This window comes from Acanthopagrus latus, chromosome 7, assembly GCF_904848185.1.
Source record: "Acanthopagrus latus isolate v.2019 chromosome 7, fAcaLat1.1, whole genome shotgun sequence".
Taxonomy (NCBI): Eukaryota; Metazoa; Chordata; class Actinopteri; order Spariformes; family Sparidae; genus Acanthopagrus; species Acanthopagrus latus.
Window position 1 is genome coordinate 10,084,209 of NC_051045.1, and position 19,199 is coordinate 10,103,407.

The 19,199-nt window shown below is 41.6% G+C and overlaps 1 protein-coding gene across 5 annotated transcripts in view; it reads right to left on the minus strand.

Annotated features, from left to right (window-relative positions):
• The window catches only part of LOC119022980 (cadherin-4-like), a 244,394-nt gene that overhangs the window by 209,160 nt on the left and 16,035 nt on the right, over positions 1-19,199 (minus strand). For 4 of the 5 annotated variants that reach the window (XM_037104523.1, XM_037104524.1, XM_037104526.1 and 1 more), the window contains one exon: positions 16,683-16,794. In XM_037104523.1, coding sequence (XP_036960418.1) covers positions 16,683-16,794 — 112 coding nt within the window. Of the gene's footprint in view, positions 1-16,682; positions 16,795-18,094; positions 18,180-19,199 lie in introns of all 5 variants that reach the window. The other variant, XM_037104525.1, reaches the window with a different exon arrangement.

The following is a 19,199-nucleotide window of genomic DNA, read 5'->3' on the forward strand; positions in this document are numbered from 1 at the left end:
CATGTCTTTACTTTCCTTAACGTTCAAGCCTTGTAAGTCCAGGGCAAGTGTGCTCTGTGGCCCTGTAATAGGTGAAAAAGAGAAAAGGAGCCCGTTTCTCCAAGTCAAATATAAGCAAATCCCTTCCCCTTATGATGACATGAGAATACTTCATGCTTAATGTGCAGATGTCCCATCAGATAGGTGTAATATATACAACCTCTTTGTCTTCCACCTCAGGTCACTCATCCAGGCCCTGCTTAATTCATTAAACGCTATCTTAAGTGGATGAACTGATGGACTTCCATTATTCAAAAAGTTTCAGAGCAAGTCCTCCAATACAATTACCTCTGGCATGGGTATCTAAATTAAAGTTAAATATTTAGAAAATCTCCCTAAAGCTGCTTGAGGGATAGGGCTAGATGTTTTATGTGTTCATTTCCAAGATAAATCTGACTGCAAACAGATGAAGAAGAAAATAATTTGCCGTGGGTCTGTTCTGAATTTCCTGAGCGCCATGGTGTTCTCTGTCCAAACATTCAGCGGTTAGGAAAGAAAGCATGCTTGTTCATGTTCATATTCAAAAGCTGGCAGACATACACACATCAGGACCAGATGGTGCATTTTTAACAGGACAGAGACTCCCATCAGATTTCAGGAGAAATCGATTCATCATCTAGTCGTCAACTATTAGATTAATCACCAACTATTTTGCTTGTTAGTTGTTTGATTTCAACTTCTCTTCTAGTTTCTTCACCCCTTTGACAGTACATGTAGTATCTTTTGAGGACAAAACAAGGCATTTGAGGATGTCATTTTGGGCTTTGATTGGTCAATTTTTTTTTCAATTGTCTACTTTTGAATACACCAAATAGCTTATCAATTAACCAATAAAATAAATGAAGGATGGATCTACATGAAAAGGATCATTAGTTGCAGCCCAATAAGTTGACAGGTTGATTAAACGTCTCTACTCACACTAATCAGCACCAGAAATACAAGTCAGTGGAGTACATTTTCATCATTTTATCAATATAAACATCTAACTTGCATATTGACATAATTTACACTGAAACATCATGTACTACTCATAAAAACGACCATCCATTGCTAATGTTAACAGTGGCACTTAACGGCTGCATCTAAGATGTAATATATTACTTTTTTTGCTTTTGACCTTATAGGTTAGGTTGCGCTCAATTTCAACAGTTTTCTAAGTATTAGCTAGTCTAAGTTTCAACTCCCACTTAAACTTCAGGGGAACTAGTTGTTAGGTACATCCCTCAACAGCTTATCACTCTGGCTGAACCAGTTGGTGAAAATCTAAAATCCTCTGAACATGGAAGGCAGTGAAAAAAGATGCTGGTAAAACTAATGGGGATAATTCATTGATCCAGTCCAACAATAATGCTAATTGCCATTCAGTTCCTCACTTTAGTCAGCTGGGAAGTTGTTGATAGCCTCACACAGTGAGTACACAAATTTTGCATTGCTCATTGAGCCTGACAAGGCTCAGGCTGTTGCATGGCTTGGGGGCACTGTCAGTGTGTGGATGAAAATTACTCGTCTACACATTGGCAATAAGGTCAGACTTTACCCCAGCTCCATGAATTCTTCCTGCGCCTGACTAGAGAACTTGCTGGTCTGTCCTTGGATTTTCCTTCAGCTTCCAAACTGGAAAAACAGCAACAGCAAAAAGCATGCTGGAGGGGGTCAACACTCAGTTATAATTGTTGTCATCATCTAAACAACTCCTGAAAGCTTGGACATTAGCCTGGCTGCTGCTGCCAGGCTGCATCAATTATCAGTGGACATTTTCCAGACTAATGTCTCATCTTAAAAATAAATACTTGCATGATTTAATGTTGACTGGTGAGTCTATGTTGTTCAGATCTCTCTCTTTTCACACTGAGCTTCATGATCTTGCTCCACAGCTCTGATCATTTACAGATATGTGTAAATTCAAAGTTGAGAGATGCTAATACATTTTGTAGTGTGTGAATTAGCTTTCGAGACAAACACTGCAGTGTGTTGCACACTGTATGTGTCAGAACATGACATCATAGTCTTATAGGTGCAAAAAGCAATTCTAGAGAAGTATAGTTGATTGCTGAGTGTAATTCCCCGTTTGTCAAATAGCTACGTCGGTATTTGACGACCTGAATGAGCCCAGCTATCACATGAAAGAATAGAGAAGCATTGATTAAGAGAGAGACACACACACACTCTGTTCAGAATGTGCCATTACTCCTCTACACCTTTACATTGCAAATAGTAGTTTGCTGCTATATTCAAACTTAATTAACCTTAATTTTGTTGGCAATGACAGTCTGCCAACTGTTTGATGGATCGTCATTCTATAGAGCCTACTGACTTTGGTGATCCCCTGATTTTTCCTCTGGCATCGCCATGAGATGGACATTTGTAGTTTTGAGCAAAATGTCTTGACAAATATTTGATGGATGGGAGATGAATTGCTGAATCTAATGTTTAAGCAGCACCACATTCAGGTCACAATTTCATTTTATTAAATACTTTGGTTAATAAAAATACCTCCGAAACTAATTACATTTACATCAGCCTCACATTCACACACATTTTATTAGTTTTCTTACATACCTACCTTATTTCAACATTCTAATTTGTTTCTTGATGACTCTGATGAAGGCAACAAGCCAAAACGAATCAATCTAATGAAGTTGTTATATATACACAACAAGCGTTGCTGGAGCTTTTTGACCTCTTCAGACTTTTCCCTTCTCCACTTACCTTGGAATTGGGTGAAGATGTAGCAGAAACCTCTACTACTGCAGCTAGTGTGGCTGTAGAACCTTGTTTTGACTATTAACTACATTCTACCAATCTGTCTGTCTACCTACCTAGCAAACTGTTCGCGCACACACACACAAACACACGTACACACACACGTGCACACACACGTGCACATGTGCAAGCACAGAGTGACATGTTCTGTTAAGCAGAAGGGGTTTCTTTGTTTTTTGGCATAGATTAGTGTTTCAGCTGTGAGGAAAGGACAGCCCAATTTGTCAAGAGAGTGCATAGAGCTAATCACATCAAAGGAACTGCTACCCAGGCTAATATAGGCCCACGAGCAGGATGCCTGATTCATTAGTCTGCATCTGCAGGACAAATCACTTCTATGCTGACATACAAAAGCAACACACACGCAAGCATATCATCCCTAGTAAAGCTTGCAGCAGCCTATCGACATGTGATAAACAACGCTGAAAATATTTGATTTGATGAATTCGATGTGACATCATATTAAAGTATCTGAATTGTTTCCCGTGCAGTGGCTTGCACCATAAATCTCTACATGGTAAAGTGGTACTGCAATGCACACTGCGCCAGTCAAGTGTATTCAAATGTGTGTGTGCTTCAAAGAAAAATGGCTTTTTCCTCTATGGTACAGCTGCATTTAGCCTCTTCCCTGCTTGAGTAGAAATATAGATCAAATGGATAAAAGATGTTTCCACTTCTTCAGCAAGCCTATATGAGGAATATTTTACCATCTTAGCTATAACAGGAGAGAGTTGTGCCCTTCAATGCAGTATCATTTGTCTCCATTTTCTCTGTCCAGTGGTTATCACATCCGACTCAGCATTTCCACACACCCTCCACTGAGAAGACAAACCCTCCTCTGGGGCTTTACTGCCCAGAGAAGAGATTACAGTTAAGGTAGAAGACCACAGCTATTTAAATTTCTGGAGCAAATCATTGCCAGTCGCTGGGTAGCTACCAAACCACTACGATACCTATTTACTTAACAGAGTCATTATACTGCAGCACGTCAACCACAAGCAGTTTATAGTTAAAGCCAGCATCAGCCAGCAAGAAGCTACTGAGAAATGCTTTAATTTGAATAGCTTACATCTACCAGTCCTGTAGACTCAATCATGGTCTTAACCTGCTTTTGCTGTGGCTGCAATGAGAGTACATGCAATGTTTACATTGCTACATACATAAGGTGATCATCAGTAATGAGAATGTAGCTATATTAAGCTTCTCTGACTGACAGCAAATTGCAGCTCATACATGTTGCCTGTCACATGGCTGAGATGGTATTATTACACTCCGCCTCTGTTCCGTGAATCCTTTTCATCACAGATACCGACAATGTTGTTGTTGTGAGGTGCTGTAGCAAGTCTTTTATCACTGTTCCACTGACTGTCTTTATTCTGCTTTTCCATTTCATTTTCTTCTGTTCATCTCATTCAGCGGAAGACAAAAACTTTCTCAAGTTCAATCTTCACCAACCAGCACCTCCGATTTTACAGACCCATGCACCTGCACCAGTTTGCACAAACAGACATACGCACACACAGTGACGTGTAAAGAAACAAACAAAGAACACGTACCCCGATCCAAACCTATTTTCTTAAAACACAACAGGAACTGTCAAATTGCTGTCGCTAAACTTTGAAATTTACCAAACTATGAATAATTTGTGCATAAATTAAGTGAGGGGATAATGAGAAATGCCACGCTTCTGTGATGAGAGGAAATGGAACGCAGCAGTGGCCAATCAACTCATGAAGATTGGAAATAGAATCAACAACCTCACCTGACATAAGAAACATGCAGGGATGAAAAACCTGACTGGATTGTCAATAAGCTTTCATGGCTCTGTTGTCAGACCAGCTGTAAACAGAGGAGCAAGAGCTTCTGTGTGGACATGGGGAGATGTGGCGCTACAGATAAGATGCACTGCCTCCTTAGCCGTCTCTCTGAGCTGGGGAGGGGGTCTGTTTCTCTGTTCTCTTCCGAGCTTTGAAGCTCTAATGCCTCTGATCTGTCATCTATCTTTTACCTCCCATGCTGTCCAGTTCACGCCTGTTCATGAGCAGGATGATGTGACAGCACTGCAGCCAACACACAGTTTGAAAGGTGGCCAGGCCTGCCTTTTGGAAAAAGGCAGACTATGCTAATGTATATTCATTAAAGAATTTGGTTCTGAAGCAACAGTGAAATATTAGCTGGCTGCTGTGGAAGGCTTGTCATTTTGTCCAGATTGCCCCTGCCACTGCCATCTCGAGCATATGCATTTACAAACAACAGAGTCAAATGCTTAACAGCAGGGCATGCTGAAGTTAATTCAACAATGGGCACTGAAAATGGGCTGCTGACTTCTTTTTCAGGTGCAAGATAGCCACAAGCTTGATAAGTTTGTACAATGGCGTAGGTCAGATGCTCTCAAACACGTAACTTAAAAGTCCATATCTATTTTTTGTTCAAGATTAGGGGTCAGGAACAATTGGTGATAACAAAACAACATTCACATACTTAATCAAAACCACATGTTTTACATCTCACGTTTTCAGTATTAAACTATTAAAAATGCCAGAGTAAAACATAGTGAAAAAGATCAATGATAGGATTCTTGAGGAACATGGTTGATTTGCTGATAACAGTTGTGTTGTTGTGATTTTTCAAGCGTGATTCTCAAAATCTGCCTATGAAAAAACAAATGAGATTTTGTTATCATTTTGTCTAACTATATGTGTTTCTGCAGAACCACTGATAATTTGTTTATGTTGCTACTTAATGTTTGATGGGTTCAATTTTCCAGTTCCCTCTCATCACAACATTGTACTTATGGTCTGTTTAGGTATAGGAACAAAAAACACTTGGTTAGCATTAGGAAGCCATAACAGCTTAGCTTAAAATATCCTACTTGTTGTGGTCACGACAAAAACAGCTGGAAATGTCCCCTCAACTGCGGTCACCTGCTCAGGAGTCTTGTGGCTTGTAAAACGCTACCACCATCTCTCCACCTCTGGATGTTGAGTCATGTAATAAGCATATATTGGGAAGTTTGGTACAAATGTCAACCTTGGATGTATCCCTTCTTTTAACAGCTAACATGGGCAACTGGGCTGGTAATGACAGGTGTAGGCCTGCGTATTTCAACAAAGGTAATTTAGAAAAAGTATTTTAACTTTCTTGTTTCAAACAGCCTTTCTGACAATTTCAGCATTGATCTCTGAGCTTAAGATGTTCACTTCAATACAACATGTATTCTCTGTGGGTTTGGGTGGACTGGCTGTTCGATATGGACCAGGTCCAGACTTTGAAGGGGACTGGTCAACAGTGATTCTGAAATGCACCCAGTGATAACACCCATACAATCTCACAAGCTTATATCTCTCACGCCCTCTCCCCTTCTTCCCCACAGCCCGGGGGTGTCTGCCTGGGAGGCACGTCAGCGTGTGTCTCCCTACGGTCTGTCTCTCTGCCACCGTGGCAAATCAATTCTTAATAAACCATCTGAAGGCTTCCTCTGCGATACCTTTCATTTCCCCTCCTCAAAGCTGCGGGGCAAATTAGCCTGCCAAGAGGATGAGAGGGAGCAAGCGGTAGAAGAAAGCAAGAGAGAGGGAAATGAAAAAAAGAAAAAAGCGAGCCAACACCTACAATTAAATTAACAAATCACTGTTCTTAATTAATCGGGGAATTACAAGCAGAACTGCGGGTTTGAGACGTGACTGACATGGCTAGCGCTCCTTGCATCTGCTTTTGTTGGTGCTGCTGGGGTGGGGAAGCAAAGAGAGAGAGGTAAAGGAGGAGAGGAAAGGCAGATGAAAGCTTAACACTAACTCTCCGCAGAGCCCCCTGAGCAGAGTAGCGCTGTACCTCTACTCCTCCTCCCCTCCTTTCTTTAGTTTCCTATTCCTCCCACTCTTATATCCTCGTCATTCCTCCCCTTAGTTAGATTCTCTCCCCCTCCCACTATTTCTATCACCCCTGATCCTCTCCATTCCCCTCTTCATTCTTTCTACCTTTTGCTGATTTTAGAATCCATGTTAATGAGGCGTGACTGACAGCGAGATTACACCAATACTTTGTAATCCTTGCATTTCTGCATTTAAGATAATCATCCCCCAAGACCAGGTCCTTGCCTCCTGCCTCCAACAATATATGTGTGTGTTCTTGTGTGTGCACATATAAAAGCTCATGCATGGGCAATATTTAATTGTGTGTGAGTAACCTTTCCTAAAGCCGAGGCAATAAAACATTAATTATCTCCATTGTACACTGAGGCCAACAATATGCCAATCATCAAGCAAGACCACCAAGTCTGCTACATAGTTCATAAATCGCTGAATGGTGCACAGTGAGCCAATCTTTCTGTCCATGCACGTCCTAGCTTTGAGCAGAGAAAGTAGCCTGCTTGCCAACCTGTCTGCAGCTCCTCATCCCTTTCTACCCCAGAGATGAGCAAACACTGTCTTCTCCTCCGAGTGTGGCTTCTCCTCTAGCCCTTCTTCTGTTCTCCTCCTCCATCCCTCCTTCCCTCCTCTCTCCCCCCTTTCCATTCTTCCCCCCGCTCTCTCACAGGAGCTTGTTCCCTCGGCGGCCACAGGATTCACTGTTTTTGATCATTCTCAGATTCAGAGCTCGACAACTTATCTACTTCTCTACATTCTCCCAGGCCCAGAGGAGGAAAGCAGGGCCTTTTATTACCCTTGCTCTTTGCCTCTTCCTCTGATGTGCTGAAAAAGACAATAGACAGATAGGGAGCAGGAGAAGAAAGGGATTCTGGCCAGTATGCTTTAAAAAGTGTTGGTCCCAAGGCATGAAACGACTGGCTTTCTAGCCTACATTTAGTCATGGTCTGACCAATAGTATAACAAGGCCTTTTAAGCCTCACAGACAGAGAAATGCTGCAGTGTCACATAGCAATCCTCAGTATTCAGCACCTGGCTCATAGTTGCATAACATATCAGCAAAAGCATAATTATAGTTTTCCACCACAGTCATTCATTGTATTTCAGGACAAGTTTAAAGTCTTATATTAAAATGAACATCGTGTTATGAATATTCTGCTCGCCTCTGATTCTTTGGGTTCTAAGAGGCTGCAATTCCAACAAGGCATGTAGTTTAAAGCAGCAACAAATGACTGCTCACACTCCAAATGTAAAAAGTCCTGCTAATCAAGCATTTTGCATGGAATAATTAGCCTTTTTTTTTACAGCTCAGTACTGTATTTGAAACAACTAAACTGCATTTGAAATCTAAAAACAGACTCGAAATACTCAGTGCACTCTGGATTGCATTGCAACCCTTAACTTGACAGTCATCATCAGCATCATCAGCATGTATTCATTGCTGAATGGAGTGCAAATGTTAACTGAGCAAATGAGTATGTGCAAATAATTAACACTCGATGACAACCATTGCCTTGGCTATAATAATCCGTCTATAGCAATTTATTGTATTGTTAAAGTGGTAAAAAAGGTGCAGCACTGACCTTCAATCCTAAAATATGTGATGTATTTTGAACAACTCCTACTGTTTCTCACAACCCCCAAAAAAGTCAACAAACAAGAATTTGGCCATCATCCACAGTGACATGTAGCTTCACAGATAATTAACCAGCAAAACAGATGAATAACACCACAAAAAAAAGCAACATTGTTTTTTGGAGTTATAAAAGGTGTTCCTTTTTCACTGTATCCTTGCTTTGAAAATTCAATTCCTCATTTCTCCACTGTCATGACTCCTAACAGTCCTATCAACACAGTGGTGATGAAACCACAATAAAGGTTACTTTATAATTTCTTTATAATAATCAGTTAAAGCAACGACATGTAAATGAGTCTAATCCCCAGGTCATCAAGCCCCTCAATAAAAAAGATTGCAAACAAAAATCTTGATATATCTTTTAAGTCAAATATTAAGCAAAATATTCATTGCTTCAAGCATCTTGTTGATCAGCATTGTTAAAATATTAATACATCTAGTCTCTAGTTATTTGAAGATGTCAGTGTGGGCTCACCAATTTTATAAATTCAAGATTAATTGTCAAATCTGAAGAGTTGCAGCCCGATGAGGACAATGAATCAATGGCTGTTATTTTGAGGGCCTACACATAAATATGCCTCCAACCAACCGTAACAAAATGTCCTTGAGCAACAATTCAACATTCAACCACAACCTCAAAGGGCCTAACGAGAGAGCTAACCTCGCCTCGAGCCACAGGGAGGAGATAGGGATTCCCCCTTTGGGGAAATCAATAAAGTCTGTCAAAGCCCACATCTATCTTGACAAGAATCATCAGACATTGTTTGCAAAGACCACGGCTCCTCTGAAATCGTCTTTGTTAGACCCACACTAGCATTTAGTCTGTTGAATAACGGAGGGCAAGACACCACGGGACTTATCATTGTCTTCTGATTAATTAACATTACTGGCACTCTGTTTGTCGACCCCGAACTCCTCTATCCTATTCTCCCTCTGTCCCCTGTGTTTCTGCACGGCTTCCTTGTTCAGAGGCGATGATTCGACTGTGTGCTGAACTTAAGAACTTAATGGGGAACATTCACAGGGAGTTCAGGACACAATTAGTGATTACCAGACAGCCATGTCTTCTGAGGGCTTCCATCCTTCGTTTCATCCTCCCTTAACAAAGACGAGGGATCTTCAAGCAAAAGGAATAGCATATGAGGGTGTAATGCTCTTGGATTTGTCCTGCCCACATTCTCAGAGAGATCATACACTTCTGCCAGTTGATTAAAAAGTGTGAGAAGTGGTCAGAAGTCTCTTTAATTAACAATAACAATCTGATCTCAGTTTGGGGAAAGTATGTAGGGTGGAGAAATAATTGAGGGCCGGATTGGAGGTGAGACAAATGAGCCATTTTTCTTCTTTTTTTTTTTTCATATAATTGTTATCATAACAATGGCTGTAAATTAGCGTACAGTCCACCTCTCTTTAATTGTGTTTTGTTTCAAGAAACTGGAGTTCGGAGTTTTAAAGGAACAAGGAGAATTATCTAGAGTGAGCTCATGCATTTTTAATTTGCTCAGTACTTAAATAGAAATTGAAAGTAGAGATAGTGAGACACAAAAAAAATCCAAAATGGTGTCACCCATGTCTCCTCCACTTCCACTGGCTGTCTTTATCACAGCACGCCAACAAAATATAAAGTGATGGCGCCATGATAGCTGAATCATCACTTTATCGGTTGCCTTCACTGTTGCTTCATTTCTAACTTAATCAATTAGGCTGTAATTAAAATGTTGCCATAGACAAACAGAGGCAGTGGAGGAGTTAGGAGTGAGTGGGCTGAAAGAGGCCACCACAGTGTTTGGGCTGAGGCCAAAGCTATACTGGAGTAGTGGGCGGTCTGGGAGGGGAATCTAGATCCAATTTGTTTTAGAGTGCCATAATGGGTTTTTGTGTTTCTTTGTTTATTTGTGTGTGTTTGCATGAATATAAAATAACAGCCTGCAGCAGCATATTATAATGTGCTAGCTGCTTTAGGGTGCAGAGACTTATCTTATATTTCCTCTACAACTCTGTTGAGAGCAAAGTGTCTCTCTCCCTCCACTCCACCCTCTATTTCACCCTCCCTCTGACAGTAGCCTGGCTGAAGGACATGGTCACTGTGACTCTTGAGCAAAGAGAAAACGGCCTTGTAGGCTTATCGTTATCCTGCTGGTGTAATCCCTGTCCACCACATCCCGGTAAAAGAACAGCCCTGGGAGCGCCTTGCATTGCTCTTGCTCCTCATGACAAACCATTTTACCAAAGACAGCAGGGACACCTTACAACAGCCGCTGTGGAGTCTTAATCTGACACCAAAAAAAAAAAAGAAACACATCCTAACCTCACACAAAATGTCCCTGTGAGTATGTGTGTGTTTGTGTGTATGTGTGTGAGTGAGAGAGAGAGAGAGAGAGAGAGAGAGAGAGAGAGAGAGAGAGAGAGAGAGAGAGAGAGAGAGAGAGAGAGAGAGAGAGAGAGAGAGAGAGAGAGAGAGAGAGAGAGAGAGAGAGAGAGAGCTGGCAGTGTCCCCTTGTCATCTTACAGCCTTCACAGCCCATACAGACCATCTGTGCATTAAAGAGCTGGAGTCCGAGCAAAGTATTTAAACGGGTTTAATATCTTCAGGAGGGCCATAACCTTGGTCCTGTAGGACCCCAGAAGGACCATCATACGAAGGCAGGAGGTCTCTTAATGTACCAAGCAGATGACAAGGATGCAGAGTTCACACAGACCACAGAGTAACTCAATCTGCAGGAAGTCTCCCACATTTGTTCATCCACTCTCCTCTTCCCTCCCTCCCCGTCTCCTTTGTCCCTGCTCTCAAAACAAAGGGAGAAGATGTCAAAAATCTCATTAAAAAATAATGGCCTCCACCTGCTTTCTTTCTTCTCTCATTCTCTCCCGCTTGCCTTTCTAATGACCAGCTTGGAAAAACCTGGTGGCTACTCTATATGAACAGAGCGCTGCACAGCTACCTCAGAGCACACAGTACATTCAACCCCAAAACGTACACACAAATGCACAAAACTGTTTCTACAGCATGGGTTCCCATGCCTAACAGTATTAATCAAAGGGAACTCCTGCAGGTGTAACACTTGCCCCCCTTTTGCTTATATCATAAACCACTCATGTCTGGACCTTAACAGGGGAAGAAATGCTCAACCATGTGGGTAAATCATCTGTATGAGCCTCTCTGGAAAATCCTCACACAATTCTTTAAAACTATTGAACACATACATCAGGCTTGCGGTTACAAGTTACACACGTATGTGTCAACTGGCTATGTGTTACAGCTCCCTCAGGTCAGATTAGCCTTTGGTCTGAAGATCATAAACCAGCACCTCAGTGTGTCTGTAGTGTCTATACAAGGCATCCAGCAAATATCAGCCTCATGAGTTTCTATAATTAATAACCGTTGAGGGATGTGTCTGTGCCTGTCTCCGTGACTGAATATCCTAACAAAAACTAGCCATAAACCATGTAATATTTCAAACAGATGGCGGAGAGAGAATAAGGATTTGTGTTGTTATTTTGCATTATAACAGATTAGATGGTTATACAGGACGGGTTTGCAAAGACAAAACATGAATGATTCAGAATGCCAAAAAAAGAAAATGAAAGAGAGATAGGACTTTGCAAAAGATTAGAATAAAGTAAGACACCATGATCCAAAACTTATAAAGACGGAAAACAATGTGTGTGATTAAGAAGTGGAAAGAAACAAAGGAGGCTGTATTCCAAACAATGTGTAATCACCATGAGGATGCCTGTCTGCTATCGACCCAGATAACACTGCAGGCTGTGTACCATGAGATTTGGGGCAAAAGGTAAACAGGAAATCAAAACCATCTAATTCTGTTTGAATTTAAATGGTAAGAGAACATTGATGTACTGTCCATTCCTATGTCGCATGTGAAAAGAAACAGCATCCTTTATTCAACCTTGGCTGAGTCACTGTTCTGTCACTACTTCAACAGCACTGTGCGTCAGCTCCGATTTTGTAGTAGAGAGAAAGGCCAGTTTACTCTAATTTTTGGTGTATTCATATCTATAGCATAGGATCCTGTTAGGTTATTTGATTTTGAGCCATCTTTCCTATGGAAATAGTTGTGCATTAAAGTGGGGGTGAAATTTATGCCTACAGTATACAAACTTCTGCACTTCAGGTTGAAAATGATGTTCAGAATAGAAAGCCTAAAGCAAAGCAACAGCCTGGCTATTGGATTTGAAAAATTCCTCACAGGAAAGCTTCACAAACCGAGGTAAGTGCGACTCATCGCCCGGGGGCCCTTTGCGTGCCCGCTGGAGGAGATTTTTGGAAATATTCCTGGTGAAAAAACACAGCTCTGAACAATTTGTTTTATTCAGGATGCAAAGCTGTCCCATCCCTCTCTCCTGGTTTCTGCTTATCCTTCTTGTGGGTCACAGCCAAAATATGCTATAAAAATGATAGAAACAAGGTGGCACTGAAGGGAGAGAGAGGGGATCTGGGTCGAAGAGGCAAGGCATAGATTTAAATACCATTTGCTGCACAATGAATGATACCATATGAAGACACTTTAGCAGATACTGAGTGCGTGGGTATATAACAGTTATAGTGTGTGTATGTATGTGTGAAAGAGAAAACAGGTGCTTACAGTGCATCAGAAAATGTATTTATGAGTACAATAGCAATCCTGAGCCTGGCCAGGAGGGTTAAGACACACATATACACACATATAGTCACCTTAATACAGACATTCAGCCCATTCATTTTGGCATACGAGTTACTGGAGAATTTTTAAAAATAGAGCCAGGCGTCAGTGCACTGTCTAAAAAACAAAGTGATGACTGCAGAGAAAATCTCTGGTTCGCATTGAGAAGCTGCACAGTGGACCTCAGCATCCTTACAGCTCAGGTACTGACATGTCCAAAAGAAGCAAATACACACATCTGAATTTGCCAAATCCCCTTTACTTTTCTCTCTTTCTCAGTTTCTCACACACACAAACACACACAGACACACACACACTTCAACAAACATAACCACAGTCACACATTCAGAGAGTGAGGGCTACCCAAAACCACCAGTAACCCAAACAAATTCCAAGGTCAGCAGAGCGGGCTCACTGAGCTGAAACCACCAACCCTGGCTTTCATTACCAGGAACAAAATCAGCAGAGGGATGCAGGGACACATGGGATGAGGTTACGTTAGCTGGCTCTGTTTATCTGAGCGAGTCTGGCCCGGGCCCAACTCATACTCTCGACTGTAGGATACAAAACACTCCAAACATTGTGACAATATCTATTGTTAATCCAAATATCAAACCTTCAAATTATTTTAATGACCGACTACTTTTCTCCCACAGCTGATATGGATTCAACACAGTTTTTGATACATAGATATTACAGCGGAGGAAGCTGAGAGCAGTGTGTGTGTGTGTGTGTGTGTGTGTGTGTGAGTGTGTGTGTGTGTGTGTGTGTGTGTGTGTGTGTGTGTGTGTGTGTGTGTGTGTGTGTGTGTGTGTTCAGTCATTCAATGTGTGACGTTAACCAGGCCTGGCAGAGCTCTACCTCTAATGGTGCCCAGAGCGTGTGAGTGGTAAAGAAGCTGTCACAGCTATAATGAAAACCAGACATTAAAGACAGCGGGCGTCCTCATCAGTAACTGTGCTGTACGTACACTACATGTACACAAACCTCTTACCCCTTAAACTAATTTTCCCACCTCCTGAAGCCCTGCCATTTATCTGCTGTTCTTGAAACAGCTTTTGAGGGAATGTAAAACAGTAATCAAATGGCTGCTAAAATGTAAATACATTTATCTAACCCAAAATGATCAATGAAATATGCAAGTCAAATTTTTAAATAACCATTAAATGTCCACTTTACAATTCAACTTAATGATCTACCAGCACAAAATAAGCAGTTTCCTGTTTTTTTATGTGTTTCAGTCATTAACTTTGCTTACTGGCAGAGCTTACAGAGTGAGTCAATTCTCTCAGCGGGAACAATGCAGGGTGTATAATTTATACTTATAAATGTGTACTGGACAGACTGTATTTTTCAATGAATAGTTGGTTGGCCAGAGTACCCAGAACTTTTAGGAAGTGATGTGAATGCTGATCATTAAAGAAATATTATAAAAATAAAAATTGTGTGTGTGATCTTTGCCAAAATTATGCAAAGCAATAGTTAAATGCTATTTCTTATAATTTGGAAAATATATCTAAGTTGGTATCATAAAAACTGCAATCAAAATACAAAGATGATAAAATGTGAAATGTAACACCCTCCTCCTCTCTGACCTCCTGTCTAGACCCAGGCATCCTCCCCATCATGGCCAAGGTCCTAGTTCTGTCCTTTCCATTATTCCCATGGTGGCTAACATGAATATATATATATATATATATATATATATATATATATATATATATATATATATATATATATATATATATATATATATATATGTTTGTGTCTCTGTGTGTATGTGCGTATGTGTGAGTGAGTGGGTCTGTGCATGAGTGGGTGTCATTACTCCTGCCCCCATCTGACGGTTTTGGGTTAAACAATGTTATTATTAAAGCCTTTCCAGAGTAGCTTCCTGCCTCCCTCCAGTGACACCCTTAGCAACTATAAATCAACTGCCTGAGCTCTGTAAATCACATATGATGTGTGTGTGTGTGTGTGTGTGTGTGTGTGTGTGTGTGTGTGTGTGTGTGTGTGTGTGTGTGTGTGTGTGTGTGTGCGTGTGTGACTTTGTGTGGATATGTGTGTGTCTGGCCAGTGCAGCTGTGCTCTCAGACGCACATGAAGACAACTTTGCAGCTGTGAGTGTGTCAAGGCAAAGATGAGCACATGTTACTTCAGCAAGATCCTCTCAAACAACGCAGAGGAAACAAACTAAGTGTTAAATTACAGCATATGCTTTGAAAAAGATTTAAGCAAACAGTGTAAATGAATTAAAAGTCTACATGTTTTATGACTAATGAGTTTTTACTCAGTCTGATAACGATGTCTGAGCTGACTTTTGTGTGGCTTTTGTTAAAATACTAAGCATGAAGTAAGCTCACACTAAAGCATCCATTGTTTGTGCTAAATTGAATTCCTAACACTACAAACAACCCTGTTAGACCACTGAAGATTAGTTTCTGTCTGAAAGACGAAGCTGAGACAATTTCATCTCTTCGAGACCAAAACCAGATAAATAATGCTCTCTGAAATAAATGGCTCCTGTGCAGCAGTGATGGCTCATTCTGTGATTGTTTGTGATTGTGTTGACACCCCCTGCTGGGCTGAAGACATCACTACCACACAGAGAAGCGAGCTCACTACCAGCGACGATGTCCCATATCCAATCCCACTGCCAGCCAGGCTTCAATATACAGAAGGTAATGAAACTCTGAAATCAACCTCGCACCTTTCTCCAGAGCAAAGGACAAAGATAAACATAGACACAAGAGAGAAAACAACCAAAAATAATATACTGAACCCTATTGTACTGTATATCCTTAGCTTAAAAACGTGTGTGTGTGTGTGCCTATATGTCTGTGTGTATGTGCACGCTCAAGAGAGAAGGAGTCTAGACAGCTGTATCCCCGCCAGGTCTCTCCTTGCTAAGGAGAGTGAGAAATATATACTGTGCAGCTGCCGAAGACACAGTCGACCCACAAAAGAGCTATTGTGCGCCCACAGCAAAACAATACAGCTTAGCTGAGCTATGAGGAAAAAACCATTGGGATCAATAGAGAATTGCAATTAGCCCACATTGGCAGGAGCAGTGCCAGATTAGACACAGGATGTCGATTCCATTTCCTGCACTATCGGGCCCTCAAAGTTGGTTGGCTCACAGTGTAATTGGAGCAACACACATACAAGAGGGTAAGACACTGTGGTGTTAAGGTAGTAGTGCATAAGGTCACAGTGATAAAGATAGCCATGATTATAATAATGATGAGCGGTCGAGTAATGTCAAAACAATTCCAGCAGAAACAGACAAGCAATTTCAGAGTAATAAAAAACACATATCGTATCCATGAACATGTTCGCTGAAAAAATGTTCAAAACATGTTTGTGCGGTGCTTCGGCTGAAACCCTCAAGTACTGACATCAAAACAGCAAATCAGTGGCCGGACTAACGCTGCCTCTGATCGGTAGTTTTTTTATGCCATTCATAGCTGCAGTTATTTACATTCATCCTCAACTTTAAAAATGATTAATCCCTTTACAAATTCAAATATAATAATTTTCCATATGCATGCTTTAATAATCTGAAAAATACATACATGGACTGGCATTAGAAAAAAAAACCTCTACAACATTCATTTCCCTTCAGAGGCCTTAACACAGAAGAGCTCTTTGACTGACACTGTAAACCTTCTCAAAAGAAAAGTGTAACAGAGCTGACTCGTCAGTTACACGTCTTACCTTTAACTATGGCCCGGTCTTGCAGTACATCCCTTGAAATCAGCACAGAGTAGAAGCTTTGTGAGAAACCAGCCCGGCAGGGAACTTTGGAAGCATGCTCCCCATTATTCCTCTGAAAGGAAGAGAATACAATGTAACGCATCAATAAACATGGATTCCATTGATTTCTTGCCTCTTTTTACCATGAGCCTTGGACGAAAGCAGTATGCATATGGTGCGGCAGTTAAAATAAATATATTCAACAAGTTTATCAACCACATGCTCCTGGCACATTGCTAATTAAATACTGTTTAATAGCTGTCCACCAATGTCTGATAAAATGTGCCCATGTAGCTCGCTACACAGAGAAGCCGGCACATGATTAAATGAGGAGCGGTTTATTGTACTGTGCTCAGGGTCAAGTGAAACACACAACAAGGCAACTGCATGAATGCAGCAGAATTCTCTCATTGACTGTGACTCCGACACTTCCAGAGAATGGAGGAGAAACTGCAAAGTGCATGTGTGTGAGTGTGTGAGGTGCGTGTGTGAGTGTGTGAGGTGCGTGTGTGTGTGTGTGCGTGTGTGTGTGTGTGTGTGTGTGTACGCTACCCAAATGGTCTGCAGAAAACTTTGCACCCAATCTTTAGTGCACACTGTTGGTTAAAATTGAACGATCCGACCCACTACAAGCACAAGTGCCCGCGCACAGACACATGTACACGCGCACACACACCGGTGTCAACGCCGGCAGGAGTGTGATTGAAGAGCAGCTATAACGCACGCGGTTCTCTCCTCCAGGAAGCGAATAAAGCGGGAGTAAAAAACATCTTTGCGTAATTTTCCAACACGGCCAGCAATGGCTTAAGTCACAACCGCGCAGAGAGAAAGATTTAGCGGAGCCACAGGCGCCGACTCAATTCAGCTTTTATTGATTAAATGACGAGAAAAGGTTGAAGAGCATTTTATAACTATAACCTAACTACACATTAACTTCGTGTAGGCTATTGCTTTTTAGGTCAGGGGAGCCTTGTGGAGGAAGGAGCCGCTCTTAAATCAGCGAGATGAGTATATTAGTTTGATTATCAGCCTTGGCGATTAAAACGTGCAGTCGTTTTAACTTGTGTGGACTCGCAGCGATCCAGAGAAAACCCCGAAGAAGATCAGAGCCAGAAACACTGAATTGTTATAACTCTCACTTTCTCTTTTATTTTTGCTCTAACACTGTAAAATTCATTAGGGAACCAATTAGCGTACTTGTAGGGAAATAACGACCGGAGCTGCGCTGCTGCAACAGCCGCACACTGGGCTGACACTGGACTCCATCCGAATGCAAGACTTTATTCGAGCTTATGTGCCACTGTTTTTAAAACCCACCCTCGTACTCTCACAACTCCGCGCGGTGCAGGCAAAACAAATGAACAAAATCTCACCCAGACTGTGTCAAGAAGAAGGGCTGCTGTCAGGACCAGAGCGAAGTCAGTTCTCATCGTGGCGAGCAAGCGAGCCAGGGGCTGCCTGGACGAAGGAACCAGAAAGAAGGTCGATTCGTAAAATCTTCTCCCAGTGATTGTGTATATCCCCCTTTCTTGCTCAGACTGTTCGTTACGTCCCTCCTCGCTCTCCGCGGGTGTGCTGCAGCTCTGCCCCGAGTTTCCCCGGCTCTCTCATCTGCAGGTGAGCGCTCCGCTCAGCACCAAGGCGCAGCCAGCGTCACTCTCCAACCCCTCCTATCACCCGGTGCAGGAAAACTCCACACACGCACTTAAAGAAACACTCGTTGGAAGCTTTGGGATCAAACAACCACACCTCTGACGTCTCTTCCCGAGGACCCCGATATTTTAAAACCCTCCAGTACGGCGATGTGACGGGCTGCCCAGTTTTTATGGTTGCAAATGAAAGGGGTCGGTGAACCATAATTCGAGTCTCTGTGCGCAAATTCATGGAAAAGTCATCAACCATTAGCCCCTTAAACTTCCAAACACCGCTTTACAACCATGTAGCTCCAACATCTGATATGTACATTATTACATTTGGTCAGTTTACTAATGGAACTGAAAGCCAAGAACTTGCTTTCCATTATCGTGATTTAAAAAACATACTAGGTGAGATATAGACACATGTCACATGTGCAGTAGGTTTACAGTGATCAGCACAAGTGAATAAATATTTAGTCAAAGCATTCTCTAATCCCCATCCCTCCACCCCATCACTCCAAAACTAGTGACTTAATACCTTATAGAAACGCATCACAAAACAGAAGCTCATCACCTAGATGGATTCTTAAGCTTGTCCTTGTGTGATAATGCCATAAGATGAAGTACCATCAAAGTACTGATGGACTCATTTTGAAATATATTTCAGTGTAGAAGTAGATGTAGCTTTTATATCTATTGACATGCCTGGATTATTATTATGACATTTAATAACCAAGTCCTCAAATGTTAAACAGCCTTTTTTCATGTAATTCATGTTGCTGGATTTAACTTCACTGGCTTTTACTAGATGAGCTCTCTGAATGTTCAGAATACCTTTTTC